The sequence below is a fragment of the Petromyzon marinus genome, chromosome 9 (assembly GCF_048934315.1).
Source record: "Petromyzon marinus isolate PM22_M1 ecotype Great Lakes invasive population chromosome 9, UKy_Petmar_22M1.pri1.0, whole genome shotgun sequence".
Classification (NCBI taxonomy): domain Eukaryota; kingdom Metazoa; phylum Chordata; class Hyperoartia; order Petromyzontiformes; family Petromyzontidae; genus Petromyzon; species Petromyzon marinus.
This window is the reverse complement of record NC_133675.1, coordinates 4,551,411-4,575,288: the sequence shown is the minus strand read 5'-3', so window position 1 is coordinate 4,575,288 and position 23,878 is coordinate 4,551,411. Positions and strand designations below refer to the sequence as shown.

At 46.7% G+C, this 23,878-nt stretch overlaps 2 protein-coding genes across 3 annotated transcripts in view; one reads left to right on the top strand and one right to left on the bottom strand.

The window, feature by feature from the left end:
- The window catches only part of LOC116940668 (rho-related BTB domain-containing protein 1-like), a 42,047-nt gene extending 39,600 nt beyond the window's left edge, over positions 1 to 2,447 (bottom strand). Inside the window, exon 1 of the mRNA XM_032950798.2 lies at positions 1,934 to 2,447. The gene's annotated coding sequence lies outside the window, so the exon portion shown is untranslated. The remainder of the gene's footprint in view (positions 1 to 1,933) is intronic.
- Positions 2,448 to 2,715: 268 nt separating this feature from the next.
- Positions 2,716 to 23,878, top strand: part of LOC116940669 (drebrin-like protein B) — a 40,906-nt gene continuing 19,743 nt past the window's right edge. Inside the window, exons 1-4 of one of the 2 annotated variants that reach the window (XM_076065834.1) lie at positions 2,716 to 3,173; positions 15,679 to 15,871; positions 21,750 to 21,805; positions 22,977 to 23,089. In XM_076065834.1, coding sequence (XP_075921949.1) covers positions 3,035 to 3,173; positions 15,679 to 15,871; positions 21,750 to 21,805; positions 22,977 to 23,089 — 501 coding nt within the window. In that variant the 5' untranslated portion in view covers positions 2,716 to 3,034. The remainder of the gene's footprint in view (positions 3,174 to 15,678; positions 15,872 to 21,749; positions 21,806 to 22,976; positions 23,090 to 23,878) is intronic. The other variant, XM_032950799.2, reaches the window with a different exon arrangement.

The following is a 23,878-nucleotide window of genomic DNA, read 5'->3' as shown; positions in this document are numbered from 1 at the left end:
GAGTAACAACACAGCCCATAAACTCGCAGTTGTCATCTAGCCACTCCAGTCCGTTATCTAGCCAGTCAACCAGTCCGTAACCCAGCTCATAACCCAACCCACTCAAGCAATTATACAGCCACCCAACTCATTATCACCAAGCGCATATAGTCAATCACATAAACCATTCACCTAGAACATTATTCGGCCATCCACGTAGCCCTTGGCCTCTGTGATCGGCCTTTGACGTGCTGTTCGCGAAGGTCGGCACGGCACACGAACGGGGTGAGTGGCCAGCACCACGCACGGCCGCCTTTGTCTCCCCCGTGGAGGACGTCTACACACCACACCAGGTACTCGTTTGAGGCTGAGTCGATCATCGTCGCCGGTGATGGCCGTGAGACCGAATCGAATACGGATCGCCGGGTTCGTAGCACGGCGCGCTAACCGCTCCACTACCGCTCCCCAACCTGAATAGACCCAACAAAGGCAATAATCCACCGTATAGCCCCACGTAGACTGCTGGAGAAACAAACATCCATCGACACACAATGGATACCCAGACACGAACACACAAATACATGAACACAATGGACACACTTGGCATGCATTGACACACATCGACACGTAAGACACGCACACACATTCACTGACGCACAAGAGACATGCACGCACTGACACACACACATACAGTATACCAACATATAAACTAACAGTATACCAACATATAAACTAACACCTGCACCCACTCGCACTGATATACGTGCCTACAGACATACATACCGAGTGACACATATATTGACACACACAAAGATTCGCTGTGTACCCTACAAAGCCACGAACGCACACTCGCCCGTACAACTGACACGCAGAAAGATTCATGCATAGAAGGCACAAACTAATACACAAACACAGACAAATATCTCCCATATATAGCCTTTAACAAGACGGTTAGGTCAAATGCTGTTTAGCGAGCACCTAAGAAGGTAATACGAGGGGATGGGTGGCCAGCACCACGCCCGGCCATAAAATAACCAGGTAGTTATTTGAGGCCGAGTCGACCCAGGGGGGTGGAGGGCAAAACCGGTTCAGATAATTGTCACTGGTCTTGGCCGTGAGCGGGAATCGAACTCGGGTTGCTGGGTTCCAAGCGCAGCGCGCTAACCACTCCACCACCGCTCCTCACTGACACACGCACGCACACTGACACACGCACGCACCCTGACACACGCACGCACACTGACACACGCACGCACACTGACACACATGCACACTGACACACACGCACACAGACACAGGCACACTGACACAGGCACACTGACACACACTGACACACACGCACACTGACACACACGCACACTGACACACACGCACACTGACACACACGCACAATAAGACACACACGCACATTGAGACACACGCACACTGAGACACACACGCACACTGAGACACACATGCACACACACCGAGACACATACACGCACACCGAGACACATACACGCACACTGAGACATACACGCACACTGAGACACATACACGCACACTGAGACATACACGCACACTGACACACACACGCACATTGAGACACGCACACCGAGACACATACACGCACACCGAGACACATACACGCACACCGAGACACACACGCACACTGACACACACGCACACTGACACACATGCACACTGACACACATACCGAGACACATACACGCACACTGACACACACGCACACCGAGACACACACACGCACTGACACACACGCACACACCGAGACACACACGCACACTGACACACACTGACACACAGTGACACACACACGCACACTGACACACATGCAAACACCGACACACATGCAAACACCAACACACATGCAAACACCGACACACATGCAAACGCCGACACACAGACACATGCATGCACCGACACGCACAATGCAAAGGCACGCTCCGCTTACCGCAGTCGGTCCTCGTGTATCCAGGCACAGCAATGGGCGGCACGAGGCGACAGTGGCACTGGGAGCCAATGGAGTCTACGGACGACGGCGACGCTAAATGATTGAAGAGGATGATGAAGAGGATGATGAAGATGCTGAGGATGATGATGACGGGCGCGGCCAGCAACCGCCCGGCCTCACACAACACCGCGCACCGTCATCACTCCCAACACCACCACCAGCAGCCAGCAGCAGCACTTCACAATACAGCCAAATGGGGCTATACCGCAGCAGCAAGAAGTAAGGAAAAAAACCAAGCGACTAAAAATTAACTACGATATAAATAAAAGTCACAAAAATACACACAACAATTCGAGGGCGAGGAAAAAAAAACAAGCTTTAATCTGAGGTCGCCGCCGACGAGGTGAAAATCGAGTCGGCTAAGATTTTAATTGTGAATTGTTGATCACGATCGCGCTTTTAAACGCAACGCGCTTTTTGTTCTCGCGGCCTGCGACTACACGCAGCCGTGCGGGACGCGCGCTCCCTTATATATGGAGACATACGCACCCGGAAGTGACGTCACGACGCACGCCGACGTACGCGCGAAGGCGGAGCGATCGCGACGTCCTTTGCGTCACGACCCGAGAGGAGCGCGCCAATTGGCCAGTTTGCAGAAACGAAAGGGAGGGGGGGTTGCTCTACGTCACCGCGTATGCAAATGAGCGACGCGCGCCGCGTTTCATTCATAAAAAAACACGGACGCGTCCCGGCCGCCCCGAGCACGTGGGTCGCGCGCCCGTGTGGGGTTCTTCTCAGCTGCAGCGACAAGCAACGATAGGCACAGGATAACATCAGCGAGCCGGCAGTTGATTTGATTCCAGTATATATATTTTAAAAATATGACTGTAGTATGAATTATCTTTAGTAAAAAAAACATTAATGTAGTTACAAAAAAATAACATGCATTAGCAGTGGTTGTGCGAGCGCGGATCGAACATAACCTCTCCGCGTTTGTCATTACCACTGCTTTATAAGCAGAAGCTTATACAGTATGTGATTAGGGTCGTCGTTTCAAGCTGTTGCCCTTCCTTACTTGGAGCAGAGAGAGAGAGAGCAGCGATGCGATGTTATAGATCATGTCAGACCCCTGGCCTGGTGCTCGAGAGCGACTCTTCGTTGTGTGGGGGAGTGGGAGGATGTGTCTGCCTCGCGTGTCCCATTGTCTCTCTCCGCGTCGCCCCCGCGGGCTCAGAGGCGGGTACGTATCCCGGAGACTGCACGGAACTCCCCCGGGTGTGCGGGGCTTTTAAATTGCAACTGCACGCCATTTATTATTACACATTTTCACACCGGGAGAATATAGAAGTCGATTTCGCCGCTGAGTTCTTCATTCACAATGCGCATCACGGCAGCAACAGCGCGGAGTGAAACATCTCGACTTTTATGTTAATCTTTACGTCTTCTCTAAAGAAGGGTGATTGCCTGAAACGTCAGCGGCCTATTTCCATACTCTTCTCTGCTGTAAAGCAGAGTTATTTATTAAGTTTAACGATTGATTTTGTTGCATCCCAGCATCATTGCCTCGAGCACGATATGAAATCCGCCAATGTCATGTGTGTGCCTTTAGCATGAACACATGTTCTCTCATGCGTCTGTGCTGCTTAATACTCCACTGTTCATATTTTCACAAAGGGCTGTTTATTTTGAAGGAGTCGTTACAGTCTAAATTAGCTCTCACGCGATTATAAATAAAGACATGGAGAATTAACGACATTTCGGGACTATATTGGCGGTTGTGTAACTGGGCATCGCTAACTCAACACCTTCATGATTAACGCCAAACGTGGCCAGACATTGAGTATTTACGGGTTTGTACCACTGTGTATTCCGTAATAGTGTGTATATATTCAAAGACGCGGTGCGCCTTCGTGGTGTTAACTATCTCGCCTGGTATACAGGAGGTCGTAGGTTCGATCCCAAGCCTCACGGCTGTATATTTGGAGTTTGCATGTCTCTCTCCCCCGCGGTCGTGTGGCTTTTTCTCCGGGTCCTCCAGTTTTTCCCTCCATATTTAGAGTAAACAAACGTTTAGACTCAGCCAATCCCAGCTGTCCGACACCAAAACTCTATTTTTATTGGATAATGCGGTAGCTTACGGGTCGTTGTGAGGTCAAGAAGTAAACTTCCGTCCTTTTAATCAAATAGTCAGCTAGCTAATTTATGCAGAGCAAACCCTTTTTATAAAGATGGCGACAAGAAAAAAAGATTAAGAGTACCGCACATTTCAGCACGAATGGACAGAAGAATTCGCCTTTGTGGAGAGAGCAGGTTCTGCGGTGTGTCTAATATGCAATGATAAAATTTCATCGATGAAACGGTCAAATATAAAGTGGCACTTCGACACACGCCATGCTACATTTGCATCGAAATATCCAGCGGGGGACAGCAGAAAGAAGGCATGCCAAGAGCTACTGTCCAGAGTGCAAGCTAGTCAGCAGCAACTCCGTGTATGGACCAGTCAAGGTGACTGGAATTCGGCTAGCTTTGCTGGTTCTTTAGCAATTGTGAGGAACGGAAAGCCATTCACAGATGGCGAGTATGCCTAAACATTCATGCTTGATGTGGCCAACGAACTTCTTGACGACTTTTCGGATAAAGACAAGATAATCAAACGAATAAAAGACATGCCTCTGTCAGCAAAAACTGTTCACGATCGTACCATAATGATGGCAAAACAAGTGAAGGACATAAATGCAGTGCCATACTTTTCCCTCGCTTTGGACGCTTTGGATGAGTCAACAAACGTAAGTCATTTATCCCAGTTCAGTGTGATTGCAAGGTATGCTGCCGGTGACACACTGCGTGAGGAACGTCTTGCTGTTTTGCCAATGAAAGGGTCAACAAGAGGGGAGGATTTATTCAAGTCTTTCATTGAGTTCGCTAAAGAAAAAAATCTACTGATGGATAAGCTTATTTCGGTGTGTACTGATGGTGCTCCGTGTATGGTAGGAAAAAACATAGGATTTGTAGCGCTTCTTCGTCAATATGAAAAAAGACCAATCCTAAGTCTTCACTGCATTCTACATCAGGAGGCGCTTTTGCTCCAATGTGTGGCGAGCAGCTTGGTGAGGTGATGTCACTGGTCATTCGGTCGGTCAACTTTATTGTTGCCCGAGCTTTAAATGATCGCCAGTTTAAAACACTGCTGGATGAAGTTGGGAATCATTATCCCAGTCTGCTTTTGCACAGAAATGTTCGTTGGTTGTCAAGAGCCGTTTTGCGGCTTGCCTGAGCGAAATCCCGACTTTTCTTGAAATGAAAGATGTCGAGCATCCTGAGCTAGCTAACACTGAGTGGCTCCTGAAGTTTTACTATCTTGTGGACATGACTGGACATCTGAACCAGCTCAATGTGAAAATGCAAGGCATTGGAAATACAGTCTTATCCCTTCAACAAGCAGTGTTTGCATTTGAAAACAAGCTGGAACTCTTCATCGTGGATATTGAAACAGGTCGTTTACTGCACTTTGAAAAACTGAGAGAATTTAAAGATGCGTGCACAGCAAGTGACCCCGTTCAACATATTGATCTCCAGCAGCTAGCTGGCTTCACATCTGATCTCCAGCAGTCATTCAAAGCACGCTTTGGAGAATTTCGTGAGCACACTCATCTTTTCAAGTTCATCACTCATCCACACGAGTGTGCAGTGGACAAAGTCGACCTGAGTTACATCCCTGGTGTCTCCATCAGAGATTTTGAGCTAGAAGTTGCTGACCTGAAGGCCTCAGACATGTGGGTGAATAAGTTCAAGTCACTGAATTAAGATTTGGAAAGACTTGAATGACAGCAAGCAGAGCTGGCGAGCAAACACAAGTGGACAGAAATGAAAAAACTTCAACCCGCAGACCAGCTAATTGTCAAAACATGGAACGCGCTTCCTGTCACATACCACACACTGCAGCGTGTGAGTATTGCTGTATTGACCATGTTTGGTTCTACGTATTCATGTGAGCAGTCACTCTCACATCTAAAAAACATCAAGACCAACCTACGATCCCGTTTAACGGATGAAAGCCTCAACGCCTGCATGAAGCTTAACCTCACCACGTATCAACCAGACTACAAAGCCATCAGCAAAACCATGCAGCACCAGACGTCGCATTAATGGTAAGAAGTATTTTATTTATTATTGGTTGTTGGTATAACAACGTTATTAAAAAGGATACATTCAGAGACTTATTATATTCTAAAATTGGTGGTCTTAGTTAAAAATACACGCATTTAGTTGTATTCAGTGTAAAAATTTATTATATGGCTCTCACGGAAATGTATTTTAAAATATGTGGCTTTCATGGCTCTCTCAGCCAAAAAGGTTCCCGACCCTTGGTTTAGAGTATTTGGCTACTTTAAATTTCCAGATGATAGGCTTCTTCGTTGAGGTATCATTTATGACCAGGTCCCTTCTGAATTTTGTGTTTGTTGTATAACTCAGTGGGCCTTACCTGGTAAAATGAAATAGTCAAATGTGACAAACAGTGCATGGGCGCATTGCTCGGAATATCTCGTCAATGTACAGACGCGTGCAGAACAACACTGTGGGCTGCACAGGGCCAAATTCAGAAAGGATATTCACGTTCTCCCGCACGTGTATGCCTCTACGGTGCTACGGTGCTCGCACGAGCGGACACTCCAATGCGGAGACGGAGCCATGGAGATTGGCACGTGTTGGGAACGTGTTGGGCACGTGCTGGGCACGTGTTGGGCACGTGCTGGGCACTGGGCACGTGCTAGGCACGTGTTGGGCACTGGGCACGTGCTGGGCATGTGTTGGGCACGTGCTGGGAACGTGTTGGGCACGTGTTGGGCACGTGTTGGGCACGTGCTGGGCACTGGGCACGTGCTGGGCACGTGCTGGGAACGTGTTGGGCACGTGCTGGGCACGTGTTGGGCACTGGGCACGTGTTGGGCACGTGTTGGGCATGTGCTGGGCACGTGTTGGGTACTGGGCACGTGTTGGGCACGTGCTGGGAACGTGTTGGGCACGTGCTGGGCGTCGGGGTCGTTGCCAGGTGCCCGTGATAACGGGGGTGACGATTTGAGGAAGCCTTCGTCATCCAGCAGTGGAATGATCGTGGCTGACGCGTTATGACGAGGTCGCGCAGTGTTCAAGCAGCAAACGGCATGGGCATTTGTTGCGAAGCGCGAGAGGACACACAAAAAACAACAACCAGCCAACAACCCAAGGCGAGATCGATGTCGCAGAGCGTCTCGTACTTTTGAGGTTATCGAGCACAGCGGCCCTATCGAGCCGAAAGCTGGCCCTTTGTGCCGATATCATTATCACGCTTGTGGTGACGCGGGGGCAATTTGCAGGAGAGCCCCTCGCGGCGCTTCGAGGCGGGGGGAAGAAGGGTCAAGTCAGGCAAGCCCAGATTCCAACGCCCCCCGCCCCGGATCGCCGCTGTTACCACAGGCGTTGGCCGCTCTTAATGTCCACGTTCATCATCACGCAGCCCATCGTCAGTCCGAGGTCGATAAATTAGGTGCAACTTTGTGGGGAAGTCTGACAGTGGTTGTCCTATGGAGAGAGTCGGCCCCCCACTGTAGGAATGTGGAGCTTCCACCACTGGATCAGGGCTGTTGACACGAGATGAACACTGTTTTTAATGCTCGTGTTAACAAAAAAAAATCACTTTGGCCGATTGGTCGAGTTGGTTATGATTTGCGCCAGTGTGATCGATCTAGCGGCTAGTTGGTTAAGGTTCTGGACGATAAGAAGGCTACGACTAGTGGCTGGATTTCTAGATGGTTAGGGTAGTGGTTAGTGAGATGGCTGGTACTCGTGAGCAGTAGGCCAGTTGGTTAAAAGGGGTCATCTATCATGCTCCATCCCTGCACTGCTCCTAGGGCTACGTGTGTTCTTTTACCGACTTTTTTTGATTGTTTACAGCTTCCTCCCCGTCCCACTAAACTAGACCGGGTCACCGTGTAGGGCATTAACAATTAGGCAAATGTGTCCCGTTTATATATAGCCTCGAAGCGGATGTGCGGGTACCAGCCGAGCCCCCCCACATCGCCCCCCCCCTTCTCCACAGAACCGCTCGTCCATGCAATTGCCCCGAATACAAATATGGTGGCATTACGTAAGCCACATCGGATTTGGAGTGAGGTCTTATCTGACGAGGTGAGCCTGGCGCGTGCGTGTGACTTCTGAGTGCCCAGTGAAGGCAATGTACCAAATGTGCAGAGGTAACAAGCGCGCGTGTATTTCACAACAGCCCACATACACAACTAACTGCCCATGCAGACGTTGTACACACTTGGTTTAGAATGCTAAGCTTACTCGACTTATCACAGACCATATTAAAAGTAATGAATGCCACGATCTGTGTTGAAACCGTAAAGAAAGGTAAGGATGCGTCGCAACAATTGATTGTTTCAAGAATACCAACGGAGTAGCAGCCAACGAATGTAAAGCCTTGGAGAGCACGTGCGCCAAGGAGATGGAGTGAATGATTCGGTTCACGTGTAGGTTTAAGGTGGATTATTACATCGCAGGATCGTGAAAGGTGGTGGTGGCGGCTTTAGGAGCTATTCATCCAGCAGTGGATTTACCATGGCTGGTGATGATAATAATAATTAACAACACAGTAGTTAAAACAACTATATGTTATTTATCTAACCAGGAAAGCCTCAATAAGTCTAAATGTCCTTTTTAAATAAAAAGCCTGCAAAGGGATGTATGGCCAATTCATGTTTTTTTTTCATGTGAGTTTGGTTCCATGTGAGAGGAAAACCGAAGAATACCCACCACGCATAATTGGCATTAAAAAAAACCAAAATGAAATTCGTAGACTGGCCCTGAATAGCCTACGACCAGAGGCATCGGAGAGGGATTGAATGAGGGTTGAATGGCCATCCTTGCAGTAGCAGCGGCATTTGACTCATCATCAAGCAAAGGCTGCGGTCACCGCATCGCGTGCTTTCTGATGTGCTTCTGCGGTCGTCTGGAATGCTCTTCCGATATTAGGAAGCCACTGGAGCCATGCACTTTTAAACGAAGATTGAAAACTAATTTATTTAAAACTGCTTTTTATGTTTAGTTGGTTGTCCTTACCCGTAGCCATCCGATTCCCACGGTTGGTCCACGTACGGTGCGGAAGAAGTTCAACATACACCACATTAACGTGGACGTCCCAGAAGGCGACCTCGTCGTGCCCTCTGTTGGTGAAAGTTGAGGCGTGCATGCAGAACGACGGTGACATTTGTTGACAGTTGACCCTGGCACGCAGTGTGACCGCACGCGTCACCAATTGTGCCCTCCCCCGTGCACACGCGAACAGTGAACGCTTGGCCCCGTGTTGTGATGGTCACCTGAGATCAGTGGCAGAGCTAACGACCGTTGCAAGCGGTGCGACTACAGCCGACCCAGCGGTTCGCGTCGGTCGTGATCATAAGGATCAATCACGCGCTTCCAGTATCTGTGCACCGCACCATCGATTAGCGATCACTCTATTTTTTCACAGATGTCCAGTAGGGGCGGGTCAGAACGTTACAACAAGAAACGATACAGAAACACGACAAGAGTGCAACGTTACAGAGGGCATTAAACCATTTCCACCAAAGACTTCAGCCGGGCGTGGTGGCTATGCACAGAATTGGCACTTTACCTAAGCAAAATAAGCAAATGCTTAGTGATTCTAGATTTAAAGCTTTCGTGACTGCTAGGATCCATACTCTTTGGTTCTATTGGGTAAAGTCACGTAGGTGAAAATAAAATAACAAAAAATCACGACGTTTCGGCGAGACTGTCCTCCAGACAGTCTCATCCCTTCACCTGATGAAGGCCGAAACGTCGTGATTTTTTGTTATTTTATTTTCACCTATGTGACTTTACCCAATAGAACCAAAGAGTATAAATGCTTAGTGCCCCAAGAAACTCGGGGGGCCCAGGATTTATGAAACCAATAGGGCTGAACCAAACATTTGCCAGAATGTAAATCCAAATAAACATAGCAAAGCTAATTAAAATACAAAAATTTACATCCTCTGTCCATTATTAATTAGGGAAGGATGTGTTGCAGGTGGGGGGGCGGGCAGGAGGGAATTGGACAGGGGGCCCCATTTCATTCCTTGCATCAGGGCCCTTGCCAACCACCCTACACCACTGCCCAAGATCCATATTCCCGTGTTGTACTATTTGATTTATTCCTGCAAAATGTTCCATCGAATGAATGTCAAGTTCATTATATGCTTAACCAGGTAAGAACTCAAAGAGACCAGCATAGTCTCATTTGCAAGAGTGTTCTGGGTCACAAAATGACAAGCAAATCAAAATAAAGAACAGCTATGAATAAAATATACATCAGAGCAATAACACGTGTAAAATGTGTAGTGAACGCACGTTACAGTTGGGGTTGGTGGATCACGCAGATCATCGTGTACCAAAAGACTCGCAAACCACCTGGGCTGAAAAGTGGATAAAAGGCAGTAGAGCCAATGGATCCCTGACCTGTCTGCATGGATTTTTTGCACGTGTGTTATCCTCTCATGTGCTGTTAAGAACGGCTATTGCCCCAAATGTCACCCGGAGTATTATGATTCCTTTTAAGGCAGTGTTATTGATTAATCCTCTTCGAGCATCGCCACCTTATCGCGGTGGAGAGGTTTGCGTTTTCCAATGATCCCGAGAGCGGAGCCTCGTGCTCTTGGTAGGGGTCACCCTTGGTGGCAAGGTCAAAGGGGAGGTTCCAGACTAAGAGCGATCCAAGAACTCCTCAACGGCGGAACGTGCCGAGATTGTAGGTCCCAATGCTTGTGAAGGCGGACGAATAAAAAGTTGTTCCATTCGTCGCTGCTCGCCATTCCACTGGACCCAGCCTATAAAAATTGTATGGATCCCGCCCGTGCACTGGGGTCCCCACGTAAATCAAATCCACACGTAGGTTTTCGTCAGGTTAGGGAAAAGTCCTGCAATGATGGACAATTGGCAAAGGGGGCAGGGCTGTGAACCTGGAAGCCCTCTGTCAAGAATACGCACGCGTGATGATTGTTGGACACCTGCATCGGGATAGAGGTGTTCTTCGGCAGCAACATCCGCGGTTGAGCAGTCCTCTTTAGAATGCCCTCTGCTCATCCTCAAATAGGATAAGGGGCGAGAAAAGGTGCCCTTAACATAGGCTGTCCCACATTTACTGGCTGGGGAACTGCACCCAGCGGGATCATCATATTGATGGTCGAGCAAAAACTAAACGTATGAAAGGAAAGGAAACGAAAAGAAAAATAGATATCGTCACCTGGAATGTAAGAACACTCATGGACAACATCAAGAGTGATTGCCCCGAACGAAGAACGGCAATAGTGTCCAGAGAGTTCGCGAAGCACAACATGGACATCGCTGCTCTCGGTAAAACACGACTCCCCGGAGAGGGGCAACTGAAGGAAGTGACAGGAGGGATTACCTTCTTCTGGAAGGGGAAGCTGGAAAGTGAATCTCGGATCCACGGAGTCGGCTTCGCAGTCATAAATACGATTTCTGATGCGCTTCTAGGTATCAATGAAAGGCTGATGACTCTCCACCTCAGCCAAAAACAACGCGCAACTGTCATCAGCGCCTATGACCCAACCCCAGACATGGATGACGACATCCAGGAGAAGTTCTACTCCGATCTCGATGAGGCCCTCACTGCCACTCAGAGGAGCAACAAGGTCATACTCCTGGGCGACTTAATTGGCCGGGTTGGACGTGACCACATCATCTGGAGCGGAACCATTGGCAAGGAAGGGGTGGGAAAACTCAACACCAACGGCATCCTCCTCCTTACCAAGTGTGCTCAACACGGCCTAATCATAACAAAACACAGTCTTTCGCCATAAACACCAACAAAAGACCACATGGAAGCACGCCAGGTCCAAGCACTGGTACCTCCTGGACTGTGTCGTCGTCCATGCCAGTGATCTGAGATACATACTTATTACAAACGCCATGAAGGGATGCGAGGGCTGCTGAACCGACCACCGTCTTGTGCTCTCTGTGATGGTCATGCGTCTGGCGCTGAGACACCGGAAGACCAGGAAGGTCGGCCAGACAAAGCATAATCTCTCGGCCTCGGAAACCAGGAGAAGCTGCAAGCACAAATCCACACCACATTGGAAAATCTTCCGACACCAGAGGCCATCACCATCCACGCACAATGGGACCAGCTCAAAACCACTGTACTAGACTCGTGTGCTTAGATAATCGGCTACAAACCCCGAAGACACGACGACTGGTTCGACGTAAATGGCACCCAGATCCGCGACCTCCTGGAGTGCAAGCGTTCTGCCTTCCTCACCCACCAAAACTAGCCGAGGACACGGTGCAGGATCTCAGCGTGCCACCAATTGAAGGCAGTTCCACGCCATGAAGAACAGCTGGAGGGTGGAAAAGGCACACGAGATAGAGGGATACGCCGACCAGCACGACATTTGGAACTTTTTCCAAGCAACAAGGACCCTATTTGGACCTCGGTATAGAGGACAGAACCCCATCAGGTCACATGATGGATCCCAGCTCCTGAATGATGGCGATGCCATTCGTCAACGCTGGAAAGATTATTTCGAGCAGCTTCTAAACAGGGAATTCACCTTGACGAATGAGACGCTCCAAGCCATATCGCAACACCCCAAAGAGTACCACCTCGGCGAGCCACCAACAATCGGTGAGCTGAGGTGTGTCATCAAGCAGATAAAGTCCAACAGAGCCAGTGGTCTGGATAGCATCCCAGCTGAAGTCTTCCAAGCCGGTAGCCACCTGCTCACTTTAGGGCTCCACAAGTTGATCCTCCGGGTCTCGGACGAAACAGACATCCCCGGCGACCTCAGGAATGCAACCATAGTAACAATCTTGAAGTCTTACTATGGAAACATCAGAGGGATTTCCCTCTTTCCCATAGCAGGAAATATCCTGGCCCGCATCCTGCTCAGTCGTCTGAGTCCTGTTGCTGAGGAGGTCCTGCCGGAGACACAGTGCAGATTCTGTTCATCCCAGGGAACTACAGATCTGGTCTTTGTTGCCCCACAGTATCAGGAACAGCATCAAGAACTGTTCTTGGCATTCATCGACCTAACCTTCTGAAAAAGAGATATATGGCTCAATGGGCCTTATCTGCTAAAATAAAAATTAAAGAGTAGTTTAGTTTAGGTGTGTTCGCTCCGTATTTCTAAACCAAAACAATGTTTTATTTTACCAGGTAAAGCCGCGAAGCGACCTGGCCCACAGATGATAGCTCAACGAAGTGACTTATCACGTGGAAATTTATAGCAGCCAAATACTCTAAATGCATACTTCAAAATGTGGAGGGAAAAACCAGAGGACCCTGATAAAAATCCATGCGATCAAGGGGAGAACATGCAAACTCCATATATAGAGGCATCAGGGTCGTGGATCGAACCAACAACCTCCTGCATACCAGGCGAGGTAGTTAACATCTCACCACCGTGGCGCCCCAGTGCCTTTCATCATTCGAGTTTATTGGTTTCAAGTTATAGCTCTGTTAAGAGTCAATGCACTCGAGCGCTGATCGCGTTAATTTATACATTGTATAAACACCATACTTGCTACGCTCCAACCCTTCGACACTACTAAGAGCACGCCAAACTAACCCGTAGCCATAACGGAGCCTGCAAAATGGACATGGGAAGGACAATTGCATTCATATACAATACGTGATTCTGTCATCCGCATAAAGTCGTGATCATAACCATCAATCACATCTCTCTCGTATTTGTGCATCGCACCATCGCCGTTATACATGATGACCACCCGTACGCGCCCATCGATTCCCTTAAAAAATCGTTTAATGTACATGGGGCATTGACAGAAGCCACTTCCACCAACGGCTGCATGGTGGCCCATGCGCAGAATTGGCACTTGGCCTAAGCAAATGGACCAAATGCTTAGTGCCCCAAGAAACTCAGGGGGCCCCGGATTAATGAAACCAATTGGGCTGAATCAAATATTTGCTGGAATTAAAATCTGAACAAACATAGCAAGGCTAATTGACATTTTAAAAGCACATTTGCATTTCTATCTTGTCTATATCTCTCTGTACTGATTTAACTCAATATTTCTCTCGCACTTAACTAGGTATAGGTGTCATCTACACCTCCCTTCTAATATTGCCTCATACATCTATGTCTCTTGTCTGTAGCTCTTCCGTCATCTCACAGCCTAGTAAACTTGGAACGTTGGGCCAACATTGGTCCAACAATTCCAAGCACATGCCAAAGGTGGCCCAATATTTCGTGTTGAAAGTTTGTAAATTTAAAGGGGGGGGGGTCCCCCTAAAAATTCTACTCAGGACCCCCAAAGGGTCAGCATCACCTCTGACTATGGCACACCTGTGATCTAGCGAGGGTTCGTGGATCGTGTAGAATTTGCGCAGTGAAAATCCCAAACCCACTGGGGTGCTGTGAGCTGGTGGTCAGGAGACGGCAGTGGGATCACGAACCCGTCTGTGTGGAGTTTTGAGTGTATCTCTCCTCGCATGCCTGGTAGGTTTTCGCAGGATAATCTGGTTTTCTCCCACACAAAGCCATACCCAAAATCAATGAAACTATTAAAATTATCTATGCCTTGATTTGCCTGGCTGGCTGCTGGCTGGGCTCCTTCTACCCCAACAATGGCTCTGTTGTTAGTGGTTGCGGGCCATTGCCACTGGGTAACTGCCTAAACGGAATTTCCCCTGTAACAAATAAACATTGAGTTGAAACTCCGGAAGAAGTTCGGAAGACATCTGATCGATAGCGACACCAAAGAGGTGGGAGTAACGTACACAGAAGACTGCAACGGTTCATTTAATTTGCTGTAACGTTTTAATTTGTGCTCCTATTTATGTATTTTGCCAGAATATTTAAATCCAAGAGAAAACTTTTATTTGAAAATACCTCACAACACATCTCATCCTGACGTAATTTTAATATTTGCAGTTTCCATGTCTCTCTCCTCGCGGTAGCGTGATGTTTCTCCGGGTTCTCCAGTTTACATTTAGAATCAACGTCACGCGTTTAGAGAATTTGGCTGTTATCAATTTCCACGTGATGAGCCACTTCGTTGAACTATCATTTGGTGGCCAGGTCGCTTCAGAAAAAAATAGCTATACAGGTTACTCCTTGAATTACGAACACAATTCGTTCGTTGGGACGCGTTCGTAAGTCAAACGGTTCGTAAGTCGGAACACAGTACCGTAATCGAATTAAATGACCACGCACACAAACACTCACTCCGAGCACGACTCATTGCATCTCACGGAGGAGAGCTCAGCTGAACGAAATAGTGCCGCGGTGCACATGTTTTAGTCAATGTAAAAAATAAAACATTTCGTGGAAGCTGGTTCATAAGTGCGGGTGTTTGTAAGTCGATGGCTGCCTGGCAAAAAAAAATAGTTGTAGCGCGAATAAGATTTCCATAATATAGGTGTTTTTTTTTTTGGGGGGGGGGGGGTTATATCGCGTAAATATAAATGTGTCGTTAAACCCGCCACCACCCGACACAGCCAATTAGTAAGGTTTGTCACGTAAACAAAACGTGCCAATTCGTTACTAGGACAGCACACCGGTGTGTCGGAGAGCAAATCCACAAAACTTACAATCTGAGTACGACGTTTCGCATAGTAATTACAATCGGCATCATCAGTCAGACAGCTAGATTTTGTGGGACAAAAAAAATCCTTAATATTCCTCCTGTTTCATTCATCCTCTTTCATTCATTTCAAATCGATCCAGCCGTATCGAGAGTTCGATTAATCGAAACCCAGCACCGCCCCACCCACCATCACGGAACATTGAGAGAAGAATCGAGGAATCGACACCTGGCGCCCACACGGGACCCAGCCATGGCGGTCAACCTGACGAAGAACAAGTCATCCCTGCTCGCCGCGTATCAGCAGGTCGTGAACGAGAAGGCAGACACCGACTGGTGCGTGTTACACACACACACAACTCTCCCTCTTTGTCCTTCAAGTTTTCAATGGCGGGGGGGTTTGTTTTTAAATGAAGCGGCTTCCTCGTTCGGGGCGTTCTTTTCGGCGTCAAGGGCGCTTCGGCTAGTTGCCTCTACCGAGGGCGGAGCGCCGTCACCCGGCCACTGCGACCAGGCCCGAAGGGGGTGGGGCGGAGTTCGGTCGTCTGTCCCGAGCGAACTTAATGGAGCACGAAGTTGTGTTTCATGATGAATTGAAAAGGTGGTTAAAATATATACACATTAATATAAATGGCAGCGACCTCTGTGACAGATGTGGCGTTGTCTTAGACCTTTCAAGCAGCAGTGGATTGACAAAGCGATCAAAAAATAATTAGCGCCTTCGGTTTTTTGAGAAAAAATACTCTTGAGTGTGAAGACTCGTTTCAGCATGGGGCTGTGTTGGGATTACAGTACTGTGTTGGACTCCAAAGACAGGAATCTTTTAACTCGATGGGATATTACTTTATTGTAAAGTTCACAACGTGCTGTGTTATTAATGCAATTCAATTAACATTTTGCTTCGTGAAGGGGAAAACCGGGTATGCAAAAGGAATTTCACAAAGATCCGCACAGATGGGTTCACGAATCCACTTGTTGAACTGCGAGACGACGGCAAACCTCGCCGTTGAGCTTTGGGAGTTTTCGTTAATCACTTCGTGATCCATCAACCCTTGCCTCCACGGCGCGAGATCGCAGGAATGCGGAGCCACAACCACGCCCAGCTGCGTTGAAACTTTTTTTTCTCTATAGGAATAGGTTTTACCCCTTTGAACTGGCGCAAAAACTGACGCCTTTATTCAAGGCATCATGTTTGCAATAACCACGACACAAGCAGTCAAAATGCGAACAAAAAAGACAACTTTGATAATGAACAAAGTTGGGCGAGGGGGAAAAAAAACAGCCCAAGTGATTTTCCTGCTGCATTTGAGGCGATGCTCGTGTCCTGTTTCCAGCCAACAGAGTGGGACGTTCCGCATTCTTTTCGTGGCTGTGTGAGCGCAGTGTTTCCAGAGGAGCCCACAAAGTGGAGAGAGGGGGGGTGATGGCGTGGGCTGAGTCAACAACCTCCCATCCATGATCTGAACTCGCAAACTTTCTCATTGCGAGCCGCTCGCTCTACAACAGACACCAGCTAGCTGCCAGTCTGTATTTACGTTGGGTAGAAACGTGGTGCAAATGTACATTCCCGCCGCCATCGTTGTCTGTTGTTCTATGAATATTCTGGATAGACTGGTCCCCCCGCTATAGTAATGTGTAATTTAACTACTCGGTCTGAATGTCTGCCACTGGAGATCAGTTGTTCATTGTTTATGTGTGCAGGCAGAAACTTTCGTCTTTTGACTGTGTCGTTATTGGTAAACTAAAGGGAGAGTCCGCCCTGTGGGTGTGGTGATGTATATAACACATGACCACTCAGCTGACAATTGTCACATGTTAATTGCTCACCTGACGCCACTCACCATTCATCATCTGTCCGCTATTCACCACTCAGCAGTTTATACAATACAGTTCTGTATACTGGAATGTGAATCCGATTAAGATTCAGTGGCTCATCCAGCACCCGCTCAAACACCCATCTCCAACGGCGCACGTCAATCCGGTGTATGATTTTGAAACGTGACTTTTAACGCGTGCCCTTTTTATTTATTGTCATAGAGCGGATAAACTGCTGGCACCGATGCATTTTTTGGTGCTTTTGACTTCATTCGTATAAGCTACGTATCATTAGAGGGCCGTCCATAAATGACGTCACGCGATTTTTGACCCCCCCTTCGTCACACGGCGTCACAAAAAGTCAGACCCCCCTTAAATAGGACGTCACAAAGCTCTGCCCCCCCCCAAATAGGCCTCGGCAAGGTAAGGTAAAAGGTAAAAACAACGAGCTTACCTTTACCCTACCTTTTACCTTACAGGGTAATTACTGGGGTACTACTACACATGAAAAAGGTTTATAACAGGTAAATGCTAGGTAGAGCGCCTTATTCATCTATAGAATACTCTCGATGATTCAAATTTTACACGCTTGTTGTCGTATCAAATCTTGTAACTCAATTTTAACCCACTTCCCAATGTGGTATCGACTGCAAACTTGGTATACTTATGTCATACTGATGACAATACTATATCATATTTGTCCACGGTCAACTGACGTTGGCTGTAATTGGCCACGGTCCCTTACGTTATGGCAAGCTTCGGGGTCACTTCCTGGAGTCGTGGAGTTCTTCCATTACTCGTAGATTTCATTAAAGCGTGTTTAAAAAAAAAAGTTTTTTAAAATATTACTTATTAAATGGAAGCCACGGACTGCGCCACGGAGCTTTTAGCAGTAAACAAGGCACCGTATTTACTGGGTAATACTTGGTGCTACCTTTACCCTACCGGGTAATTCTTCCGAGCTACCTTTACCCTACCCTTTACCTTACCCCTTGGCATGTCGACACCTTTACCTTTACCCTTTTACTCGGTAAAAAGGGTAAATTACCTTACCTTGCCAAGGCCTACCCCCAAAATCAAACATGCTTCAAATCGCTTTAAACTATTGTCATTGTAGTGCGTATTTAATGTGGCGCTGCACTCTGATGTTGTAGGAGAAAACATTTATTAAAAAGCCTGTTTAATTAAGTAGAACGTGTTGTCTATATTTATTTAAAGTTGCGCATTTTTATGTGACGTCACATTTCTAACCCCCCCCCCCCCTCGTCACACATCGTCACAAATGTCTGACCCCCCCCTAGGTGCGTGACGTCATTTATGGACGGCCCCATAGCTGTCAAGTAACTCATTCATTTAAATTGGAGCTTTCTTCGGATAATTAATGTGCTGTGAAGAAGGCCCATTACCGGAAACATCACCTGTTATATATTTAAATTTTAAGGCAGTGTTATTGACAAATGGTTTGAGTATAGGAGGAGTTCTCTGGATACATATGAAAAATGAGACACTTAAATTGACAAAGTAATTTAAACTAAGGTAGTCACTGCATACAAATATTTGGGCTTTCACGGAAATAATAAAAAAACGAGTTTAGTTGAAAAGCCATTGCTAAATGCATTTTCCAAACATGTAGATTGCATTGCTTTTAGTTAGCAGAATTATTTAATTCCTTGATTACGGCATGCATATATTGATTCAATAACATTAACCCCCAAAGCAGTTCACTGTGTTGTAAACACAGTATTTTGCAAGTCCATTGTCTCAATAATGTCCACAGCCCACAACTTGCCACTATCAGCACCAATCTGTTATGTCGGTATCCCACAACACACATCTCCTGTACTTAACTAACTTGATTTCAAGTTTATTGTACACGTTATAACCCGTTAATACCTTCTTATTTATAAGCATCAATTCACTACATTATACACATACTTTTATTAGCAGAGTTTGAAGACTCCATTAAGTTTGTCTGCTACCAGCACTAGCCTTCTGCCACAATAGATGGAACATGATTGTAAGTGCATCGTGCGGTGCACACGACCACATAGCGAATGCTCACACAGTCGTTTTGGGAAGTGTGAGCTGTTGAAAGCCAGGCTTCCTGTTTAAGAGCCACACACACACACAGCGTTCTGTTTCCTGCTGATAAATTAGAGGCCCGTGGAAGTTTTCAACTTCTGGTTGACCCTTCGCGCGGAACTCGAAAAATTGTTCAAATGTGTTTGCAGTGGTGTGGTCCCAGGACAGTGAACGGGCGAACACGGCACAATGTTGCAGCACAACAAATAATAATAATAACAACAACAACCATTTACAGCCCATTTTCTCAATCTACTGCTAGGCAGTGGCCTTCCTACATTGTAGGGGTTTGACCATACTTCACCACTCTGGTCAGTGAGGGTAGGTGAATGTGGTGGGGGGGGACACTCTAAATCACTTCCGATTATCCACGATGGAAAATAAAATTCAACTCGCTGGGTAAGTAACACGCTGCCCTAACCGCATTGCCACAACTCCAACCCGCAGTTGCTGCACAATATGCATCCGTTTTCCTTTATTGCTTCTGCTTGCCCTACAAAACTGTGTGCACAGCACGCCAGCACAACAGCTGGTGATACTGCCTGCATATATGTGATAGTGACAGATTGTGTAATAATTCATAGATAGACAACCCAAATGTTCGGGTGTGGCTAATTACATAAGGGCCTGCACAAAAACATCATTGGTTCTGAAACACTTTTTTTCCTCATCGTGTTTTCAACAATGTCTGTGCTATTTTGCTGTTCTTATTTCAAGTAATCCCAGGTTTTTCAAAGTATCTGCCTAAAGGCAAGGTCTCCACTCCAGGTGTCTCCACCAAGTATGATCTTGTGATTGATTTCCTCTTCATTTCCGAATATTTGTCTCTCTTTTCATGTAATCCATTCTGCCCTTTTTAACTTCTAGCATCCTTCTAGAGCTTTCCTAAGCAAGACTTCCCATTTGAAATATATGCCCCTTTTAGTTGTGATGCCCTTTTTGAATGTTCATGATTAGATTTGTGAACCTGTTGAATTTTACTTTCTGTCCAGTGGATTTTTTTCCCATTTGACCCCAAACATGCTTTTTTTAAATTCTAAAGCCTCTGCTGGTATCTTCCTTTCTTAATGTACAGGTTCCTACATTTCATACCACAGCCATTACAATTTGTATTTTTCAATCTCTTTCAATCCTTATGGTAGGAAGGACTGAAAAAAAAAATCTTGGCTGTGATTTCATTTCAGATTTTGACATCTTCTATTCTTGCACTTCCTAGATATTTCCAATGGTCTACCTTTTTACAGCGTTATTCTTTAAACTGCTTAAATAATCTTGATGCAGCTCTCCCGTGATATTTTAACAAAATTGTTTTTTTAGTATTCATTCTCATAGCAGATTCTTTATTGCAATGAAATACTCATTAGGCATATGTAGCCCCTTATTACAATCAGACAAAAGGGATTTACCGTCAGTAAACCAAAATTAATTAATCCTCTGACCACCAAAGGTCATCTGTCGGTCTAAATTTGCTGTCAAAGTAGCATTACGTGTGATGGTGCTCATATACATTCTTGGAATTGTGTGGCTTAAAATAAGGGGACAACCCAAAAAACAAATAGCCCTTATCGTGTCGATTCCTACCCAGGCAGCATATCCTGGGCTGTCAAACAGGAATGTTAATCCTCTTTGGTCATAAAGAAGGCAGGTGCTCTATCATGGCACTGTACTGACAGGCTATTTGTTTTTTGGTATTATGTTAAATTGACAAGCATAAGATGTGCTGCTGGTTTGTTTCACCTAAATCGACTGCCACATAATGCACATGCTTGCTAAGATGGAAAAATGTGGATGCAGTGCAGGCTAGTGTTCTACTTGCAAGAATATTAAGTGTATTGTTTGGTATGGAATAAAAGATGCAGAATGAATTATGCATCCCGTGTGTATAATACATATTTTCACCATGACGTGCAGTGTTATTATATATTCTTCTCTTTCCGAGACCCAGAATAAACACTCCATCGTGTCTTATGCATTAGGCATGTCTTTTCTTTTACAAATATTAATTTACGACATAATAACATTCCGTACTCACTAAATCATCAAGTTCCCAGTATATTTAAGGGGGGGTGGTTTAAAAACGTTAATTTATACATTCAAATGTTCCCGCAGTTGCAGGGTTGTGAGCACTGCCTAACGTGGACTGACATGCCCTGCAATATCCTCCTCCCAATGCTGTCTCATCTCCCGTGACGGTGGCACGCAAATGGGGCGGCGGGTGGGCCTGCTCCTGCATGTTGGCAGTGTCACATGGCGTCTGCAGGGAGGGCAGACCGTGTCAACACAACAATAATTGGCTCGTGTCTTCTCTTCCTCATAGGGCTCTTTTCACGTACGAAGGTAACAGCAACGATGTAAAAACGGCCGGCACAGGATGTAAGTAGCTGCGCGGATTCGCGCAGAACATTTTGCACCGGTAGTCATTTTTGGAAAAACCAATTTACCCAGAATGCAACTGAGCTTGTCCGATCTCAGAAGCTTAGCATGATTTAGCCTGGATAGTGCTTGGAAGGGCAATCACCATGGCATAAAAACATGTTTTTGTCGGGTGCCTGTGGGGCTATGTTGTCAATATCGGGAAGTGCAACATAATCCATTCTCCCGTATTACGTCTCAACATCTTTGCTCTCCGCCTTCAACCCACATTGAGCAACGTAGTGAAGTAAGGTCACATAATCCTCCCACGTGCCGCATGGTGTGAGAAAGCCCTCATCCAGCAGTGGATTGACAAAAAGTAAAGTACAAGTACAATCATTTTTAGTAGTTAACATGAGAAATTGGGTATTACTGTGACACTGATGCCTCGTTTAAATATAACGTGGCGAGATGTTTGGTCCGAGTTAAATATCACTTTCATGCCCCTCAATGTTGCATTTTTAATGAGAAGGTTGTGGTTGGCTTGGCAGAAGACGAAGGAAATGCTCGTCCTGTTGAGATGTTGCGGGTACAGAAGGCTGTGGCTCGGACCTAAAGCACAAAGTGCCACGTAAACACGTTTTCAGCATCTTGCCCAAGCTGTGACCGATTGCATTTAAAGAATGTCGCATATTGATCTCCGTCGTTGTATAGCAAGTGCAATAACATTGCGCAGGTGTCACAACTCTATAAAAAAAAGATTGCACTACAAATGTTTTTGCTATAATGTCGATGGGTGTTGCATTTTTTGCATTGATAGATTTGCACGTGAAATCATGACTCATGTAAAGATCAGCGGAGGTGGCTTTGTGGCTCCATGAATGAACGCTTGAATGATTTGGCCGTGTGTGTGAGACTGAGTGCTGTGCTTCAAACCTAGCAACCTGCGTTTGATTCTCGGCCGTAACTAACTTCAGTGGTGATTATCTGAACCGGTTGTGAGCTTCCCTTAGGTCGACTCAGCTTGTAAATGAGTACCCGATGCAGTGTGTGTCAATGTCAGTGCTGGGGAAGCAAAGGCAGTCGGACATGATGGTGGCCAGACCACACCTGCACATGCCCCCTGCTGGCATGAACACTTGCCCTAACGACTCTAGGGGGGATCTTTGTCTCTGTGGGACTGTGCATGCAGCGGGTGGGCTGGAGGAGCTGGTCGAGGAGCTGAGCAGCGGGAAGGTGATGTACGCATTTGCTCGCGTGAAGGACCCAAACACAGGTCTGGCCAAGTACGTCCTCATCAATTGGGTGAGTGAGTCGACCAATTCTTGGGTCAGCGAGTCAACCAGTTGGGCATGGGGGTGGTGGGGGCGGTGGTGGTGGTGGTGGTGTCGGCGGCGCACGCCTGCGATCCATCACTTTAAAGTTTCGATAAATGTAGTTTTGCGATGCTGCTGCTGGTGACGCAAAAATGACAAAAACTCGACACGTTTGTTGATGACCCTGCGCTAATTGTAAAAAAGAGTATCTGGCTATGGTGGATTGCTGTGGAGGAAAAGGGTTGCGGTGGATCTGTGAACGTCACTGGGTTGTGAGATAGCCAGGAGATGTCTACAAGTAAAAATTGGTTCACAAACCCATCTGTGTGGATCTTTGAGCATTATCCCTGCACGTTATGAGTGTTATCCATTCACTCGTATTTTCTCCCACATTAAAAACATTAATTGAAAAGTGTTTTGCCACTCATTCTAATAGAGAACCTTCCTCGGTGAGGCATTGCTGAATAAAACAAGTGACAATATTTATCATGCGGTTGAGTGAATCTGAAGCTTGCCTCATCCAACTCAAGTTGCTCCCTTGCGGTCTGAGGAAATTTAATGAACAGCGGACAAATTCAAATATTTTATCTTTGGTCTCCCGGGGGAAGGCCCATTTGTGCTAGCAAGCTCTTTTTCAAGAGCGACCCCGTCCCCCCTGGGAGGAGAGGGGTAGATGAATGGCACACCAAACATTTCAAGTGATTCGGCGAAGCAGCATTATAACAGTAAAATATTACGCAAACAATCGTAAATTTGTCAACACATTCCCGGCAGAAAC